This window comes from Megalops cyprinoides, chromosome 4, assembly GCF_013368585.1.
Source record: "Megalops cyprinoides isolate fMegCyp1 chromosome 4, fMegCyp1.pri, whole genome shotgun sequence".
NCBI lineage: Eukaryota > Metazoa > Chordata > Actinopteri > Elopiformes > Megalopidae > Megalops > Megalops cyprinoides.
Genome location: NC_050586.1, coordinates 3,467,501 through 3,475,000, shown reverse-complemented (window position 1 = coordinate 3,475,000; position 7,500 = coordinate 3,467,501). Strand labels below are relative to the sequence as shown.

Below are 7,500 nucleotides of genomic sequence, written 5' to 3'. Positions count from 1 at the left end.
AGAGGGAGCAGGGGAGAGAGGAGGGAGGAGAGGGAGGGAGGCCAGGGAGAGAGAGGAACATGAGAAAGAGAGGGTGGAGGAGCCACAAGAGAGCAAACTGCCGGAACAAACTACTGCTGTTCATATTAAAGATAGGACAGAGTGTCTTTCTTGCTCCATTGGGGTTTATCCTGCAAAACCTAAAATGCATTGTTGACACTGAATAACTCCAGTCACGATGGCAGATATCCCCCAATCCTGAAAAGCTACAGCTGTTCCACAGCTAGAGTGACAGACGCACCATGACTCGGGGTGTGGGGGGGTTGCCGGCTTGAATCCAGCAGTTACAGCTGTGGAGTATCGGTCTGCAGTGGGCTTTAACGGTTTGGACAGCGATGTGATATCGCTGCTAAAATCTGTCCAAAGATAATGTGAGGGACCACATGCGGGGGGACAGAGGTGCTGAGCGAGGACAGAGGAGAGGGTGTGGGGCGCGTGAGCGAGACTCACGTGGAGTTCTTGTACTGCAGGAAGCCAAACTCGTCCCGCTGACCGTCTGGGCACAGAGACTGCATGATGGGAATTATCCCCGCTGACGTGAGGGGGGCGGCGCTGTAGAAGGCTGGAGAGAGGGAGGGAAAGAGGGAGAAAAGGAGAGAGGGAGGGAGAGCCAGAAAGAGGGGTAACAGAGAAGAGAAAAGTCAACAGAGAGAGAGAAGGAAAGAAGGGGACGAGAAAGGGAAAATATAGGGTTGGGAAGAGTTTGGAGGTCAAAGAGAAAGAAGAAATAATCAAAAACCAGAAAAAGAGAGGGAATAAGAGAAGAGAGAGAAAGAGGGAAGAAACCCATCACAGATCAAGCAGGAGCTAGAGAGGGTCACAGATGTCAGCCTGTTTCACTTCCTGTCTCTGACTTTCTACTTCTTGAGCAGCATGTGCAAGACTCTGCTCTGGGACAGGCGCCACAGAGACTGTTCCGTTTTGAGTTCTGAGATTTCCTCATTCCATGTCAAATAGTTTACCCACAATTCCTTCAACTGCTGCCTTGGTGGGCCCGAGAAACAAAAAATGCAGCTGGAGAAGCACACTGTTAGCCTCGTGTTCTTTTGTTTTCTGAAAGCTGCTATTTGATTGGTGTGAGGATCAGTCCACAATCCTGTGCCTTCCTTCCAATTGACGTCCTAATTACTTAATTGACCCTGTAATTGCACTAATGACTTAACAAGCCCTTTGTTAACGAGCAGCCTGATCTAATAGGCTCTGGTGTGAGGTTGTCAGAACGCTGTGCTTCACAAAACAACAGCTGACTTGTTTACTTTTCGGCTGTTGCTGAGAGAGCTCAACACCGAGGGTCGGCAGCTTAGTTAAAACTAACACGCGTTCGTATGCGAGGCAGACAGGTCATGCACTGCCTCCGAGCTATAGTCATGTGACTATCTCCGCTTGTATCAATTCCTTTAGTACAGGATTCCTGTCAAATAAATATACAAATAAAGAAAAATGGGGAAGACAGCTCAGAGGATACGAACAGCAGATGAACATCGCTGCTGAAATGATGTTGTTTCTTCTGAGGGGGGTTCCCAGTCAGCCCTTTACTATCGGTCTTGTTTATTCTGACAGGGCGTCCTGTTTTGCAGAGGCTGTTACATCAGTGCATTTTCATATCTCATAAAAACTCTGAGAATCTGACATCTGTTCCACCACCCCCCCACCCCTCCCCCCGCCCCCCCTGCCCCACGAGCCAGGGATCAGAAGCATTAGGCCATCAGAGAGCAAAATCAATAGTTGGGGGGGGGGGGCGTCGAGGGGAGTGGATCAGCAGGTCAGTCAGTCAGTCAGTCAGTTAGCTCAGTCAGCCTGGAGCGGTCAGTCTGCTGAGGAGTGGGATGGGGAGGGTCCAGGGTAAGAGGGTAAAAGAAGGCACCAAACGCACATCACGAGGAGATCCTGTTCCCACACACACACACACGTGCGCACACACACACATGCGCGCACACACACACACACACACACACACGCACACACACGCACGCACGCACACACACACAGCTCACAGCAGCCCAGTTAGGGACCTGGAGTAAAGCGTCAGTAAGAGGAGCGCTCAGTGCTCAGGCTGACAGGCTGGCAGACAGGCAGGCTTAGTGCCTCCATGCGTCTGACTCAGCACATACAGACCAGCCTAGTGTATCAGCCCCCTGCCTGAGCCAACGCGCTGGCCCAACACAGGTGCGTCTCAGCCTGCTAGCCCTGCACCCCGGGCAGAGGTCAGAGGTTAGTGAGGGGCATAAAGTGGGATCCATCAGCTAATGACTGCCAGTCCCGCGGGACGGCCTGCCGTAGAACTGTCGATGTAGCGGCGCGGGCCAGGAGGGAGCAGGGAGGAGGACGGACACACGGACGTGTTAAAGACTCACACACATGGACACAGCATGGAGGCTCTGTCACCCACCAGCACAACAACACACACGAACCCTTCAATTATTTTAAAAAAAGATGGCACCGTGATAAGAATATGTAACAGTAATAACAGCAACTTTGAGACTTACACACTGGATCGGCATGCAGTGGACGAGCATCATGCAGAGAGAGAGAGAGAGAGAGAGAGAGAGAGAGAGAGAGAGAAAGACCGAGGAAGAGAGAGACCAGAAAAAGATGGGGTGATTTATTTCACAATTTGAAACAACAGGAGAAATTAAAGAATAAAGAGAAATGAGAAAGATAAATAAAAGGAAAAAAAAAACAAACACACAAATAAATATGACTAAACATGATCGCTAACAGGTGCATGACAGACAATGCCTGGCTGTAGGAGCCAGGCCCTGAAAGCAGAGCTAAAACATCAGGACAAGCTTCCCCCACTGTTATTCTGGGATAACAGTAAAACACAGAGACATACATCAGCCACGTAACAGTTTTATATTTTCATCTTTTCACTCTTCGACATATTATTTTACTGGGAGACAATTCATTTTTCTATGACTAAAAATTTCTACTTCTATCCAGAGCGACTCACAAAGGTTACAATTCTTACATGTACAGCTGGATATTTCCTCTGGCAATTCTACATTAATTACCTTGCCCCAGGGTACAGCAGCAGTGCCGAAGTGGAGAATCAAGCCAGCAACCTTTCGGTTACGAGTCCTGCTCCTTACCACTATGCTAGGCTGCCGCCCAATCCACTCCCCTGTGGAGGGCTATATCAGACAAGTCCTGCACTTCAACATATGCACCTTCTCAGAGCCTTTGAATTTATCATCTTCTATCTCAAGGGGACATTTAGACTAATATCACCCCAACATGGCTTTCAGACAGTTTATAGCATGCTCTGGAAGTGCTTACTCAGTCCACCACAGGGGGGCGATGGTGAGTCAAGAGCCCAGGCTGATGGACGGATGGAGTTCTCTTCCCTTCCCTGCATTCTACGTTCTCACACTTCCTCCATCTTTCTCTTCTTTTACCTTCCCTCCATCCAACAGGAAGTCTAAGAACCATCTGTCATTCATCCATCACCCCCCCCAGCCCCCCCCCCCCCACCCTCCCATCTCCTACCTTCCTTCACAGGGATGGCTGGTTTCTTCTGCCTCAGCCCCAGGAGAATGAAGAAGAGGACCAGGGGGATGAAGATTTCGAAGGCCAGCACCCACTGTGGAGGGAGACAAAGAGAGAACACTCTGAGGATGAGGCCAAAATGAGGCCAGAATGAGGTAGGAACGAGGCCGGGGACGAGGCCGGGGACGAGGCCGGGGACGAGGCCGGGGACGAGGCCGGGGACGAGGCCGGGACGAGGCCGTACACCTACACACAGGCACAACACATACATGCACACAGCCACACGCATGCAAACAAAAATGCACACGCATACAACCACACACAGGCGCGCGCACACACACACACACACGCGCACACACACGCATACAACCACACACAGGCACACACACACAGCGGGCTTTCAGTGACAGGTCGATACCTAGTTTTAATTGTAGCATTAACATTATGTGTCCAGGGACCACAGAAGAAAATTAGCTATTGGCATGACACTGTACATATGTTAGTTTGAAATCTAAATAATCTAAATAAGTACATTTGAAAAGTGCTGCCATTATTTAGACAGGAAGAACTGGGGAGTCACACTTCTGCGTGCAAAGACTGAAGGAATTTTTGAGGATCTTTGAGGTTATTCAGATCTCTATTTGATCCACACACACACACACCACTTCTCCATCCTTGTCTCCACCTCTTCCACTGTTTGCATGGTTGGGCACAGGGTGGGAGGGCTGGCGGAGGGGTGAGGCGCAGGGTTGGGGAGGGGTTGGGTGGGGGCACAAGGCCACGATTGTGTCCTGAGGTCTGACTACAATGTCTCTCTCAGGGGTGCCAGCAGCTGCCTCACAACCCCTACACTGCAGTGTCAGGCAGTGACCTTTCCATGGGCAGGAGAAACCAGACACTCCAACACAGACAGACACACACACACACACACACACACACACACACACACAAACCATGCAAATGCACACACAGACACACACACATGCTCATACACACGTGCATGCACCCAGACACTTGCGCACACACACAGGGAACTGCACAGTCACACAGTTACTCTTGCACACCTGCTACTGAAACCACAATGAAAACTACCAGGACACTCCAAGACTCCACGCTCGTGTGAAAGCACACATCAGTGGAGTGAGACTGAAGTGATGCATGATGGGATGCCTGCATGGTTGGTCCGACAATCTGTCCCCCTACACCCCTAATCTAATGCTGGACACAGCTACCTACTGGAGCTTAGCAGCAAACAGGCCACCCCAAAAAACAACAGCCAATGAGCATGCTCCTTTCAAGAGACTACATCATCAGACAAGATTCACAGCGTGATACACATCTCGATGCATCATCTTTTATTTGCACAATATGAAATATGCCTCCCCATTTCGAGACAGATAAGCAGCCCTAGCTCATACGCCCACACATATCCGGTTTCTACAAGCAGGCTGTAAACATTCCTCTGTAACCATAGTGGCGCCTGACGACTGACACCTGAGTTCTTGCAAAGCACTTTGCAGCGGCAGAATCAGATACGAACGTCAGTCTGACTTGGATATGAAGGCAAACAGCCCTGAATGTGCTTGTAACCACAATGTCATTAAAAAAAATCAATGCGGGGGACACACTAAAAACAGCATTTGGACTGTTTTATGAAGTACAAAAATTTGGCTGGATCAGGAAAACTTTAGTAGTCTAAATTAGAATGTGGGGGCATCTTTGTGACCATGGGCGAAGTCAGGAAGAAAGTGGGTGGGGCGGTGTGAGGAAATGAGGCAGGGTGATGATTGAGGGACAGTTGGTGCAGGTGAGCGAGAGGATGATGGAGAATGAGCCTCTTTTATCACCAGGAAGGAGAGGAAGAGAAGGCAGCGCGGTCTCGTCTTTCTCTGTCTGCTGGTGAAGGTCGTGACAGACAAACATCTCTTCTACGTGGCACTGTCACAATGCACAAAACCCAGGCTGACACACTCAACAATGCCCCCATTATACATCTCACGGCTGTAAACACCGTAGCTCTGTCCCACTACACACGCGCACACACACACAGTCTCTATCACACATACACACACACCCACGTGCATGCACGGACACACACACACACCCTACCGAGACCGCCACTACAAAAGGAGTGCGCACTTTGCTCCTTTTTTCCACATTTCTCCAGCTTTATTGATTTCAAGGCCTTTAAAAGGGCAAACAGCAGTATTGCATTTGAATGTTAAATAGCTTCCCACACAAATCAGTGAGTTCTGAAATGCCTCCTTAGTTTCCCTTCCAAAAAAAATCTGTGCGTTGGAGGGCAATCTTACATTATTTATAGAGATGCCAACCCGCCAGTCTGAAGGCACATTTCTCTTACTGCAGCTCCCCTGCTGAGAGAGGAGGGGGCGCAGTGGGGGCGCAGGCTGGCAAGCAGTCACCCCAAAACTGAGGCTCACAATCACACAGTGCCCCACACACTAACCCATACCATCACTGACCAAACACCACTCACACACAACACTGTTAGCCTGACCCATACCATCACTGACCAAACACCACTCACACACAACACTGTTAGACTGACCCATACCATCACTGACCAAACACCACTCACACACAACACTGTTAGACTGACCCACACCATCACTGACCAAACACCACTCACACACAACACTGTTAGACTGACCCACACCATCACTGACCAAACACCACTCACACACAACACTGTTAGGCTGACCCACACCATCACTGACCAAACACCACTCACACACAACACTGTTAGACTGACCCACACCATCACTGACCAAACACCACTCAAACACATACCTCTGTTAGACTGACCCATACCAATAGTGACTAAACATCACTCACATACACACAGTACTGTAAACATCTCCATATCTGATTAATCAAACAACACTCAGAAACATACAACCCTGACAGCATGACCCACACCATCACTCACACATGCATAACCCTGTTCAGTGGATCAAGGCCTCTGCACACAAACACAGTTTATCTTCACAAACGCACATGCCCCACTGACCTTCATACATAAACCCTCCCTAAACAAAAACACACAAACATCAAGCCCACTACTCACATAAGCCTGCTCGCAAACACACCTCCCACACACAAACATAACCCTGTGTCTGTCTCCTTTCAAGATACTCTCGAACAAAATCAACAAAGCAAAAATACAGAGCTTAGACAAAAACTGAAAGTGAACCAGAAGGCAGGAACTCTGCCACACACACGGCAGTTGTGGTTTTAACTCACTACATATTGTAAATTAGCTGTTACATTCAATATTATAACCACGTGACATAAAATAAAAAATGTGACAGTTTAATGACACAGAATAATAAAATAGATGCAGACTTTCTGCCCCTCATCAATAGGCAAATCCCATCTAGTTAAAAGGAGTCCTTTTTTCAGGGGTCGGGGAACTGCATCATATGCACAAAGAGAGGCTAATGAATGGAAGCATTATAATCTCATAAGGGGATCAGCAGAAAAAGAACATTACAGTTTACATTTATAATTACATTCCCGTAGACTGTGCAAACAATTCACACAATGCACCCAAAGGACTAGGTTCTGGGAAAAGGTGTGTGTGTGTGTGAGAGAGAGTGGGTGGGGGTTAGCAGGGTGCAGAGGGTGGCTCTTAGCTAAGCCCTGTGACTCACTCAGTAAGCCGCCCCCCCCCCCCCCAGCACACCCCCCAGGGTTATATGGAGAAATGGCCCCCCAGAGCAGCTCGCTTCTCTCCGGCTCCATCGTAAAACAACCAGCCGTCCCTGCCTGTCACTGCCCAACCTGCTAATTTCCCAGGGGGGGACACTCCTGTATGAAAAAGCAGCCAACCCCCCCCCCCCCCCCCCCCGGGCAGAGGCCAGGGCCTCAATGCCTAAAGCAGCCAGAAGTGGTCAAAAATGGTCACAGTACTAAAATTTCAGGTGATATCCATCACCTGAGGCATTTGCA

The 7,500-nt window shown here is 49.2% G+C and overlaps 1 protein-coding gene across 4 annotated transcripts in view; it reads right to left on the bottom strand.

The window, feature by feature from the left end:
* abca2 (ATP-binding cassette, sub-family A (ABC1), member 2) overlaps nucleotides 1-7,500 on the bottom strand; it is a 69,883-nt gene that overhangs the window by 32,433 nt on the left and 29,950 nt on the right. For 3 of the 4 annotated variants that reach the window (XM_036527552.1, XM_036527555.1, XM_036527556.1), the window contains exons 2-4: nucleotides 3,529-3,622; nucleotides 2,526-2,528; nucleotides 490-601 (exon numbers count right to left, since the gene is read on the bottom strand). In XM_036527552.1, coding sequence (XP_036383445.1) covers nucleotides 490-601; nucleotides 2,526-2,528; nucleotides 3,529-3,622 — 209 coding nt within the window. The remainder of the gene's footprint in view (nucleotides 1-489; nucleotides 602-2,525; nucleotides 2,529-3,528; nucleotides 3,623-7,500) is intronic. The other variant, XM_036527554.1, reaches the window with a different exon arrangement.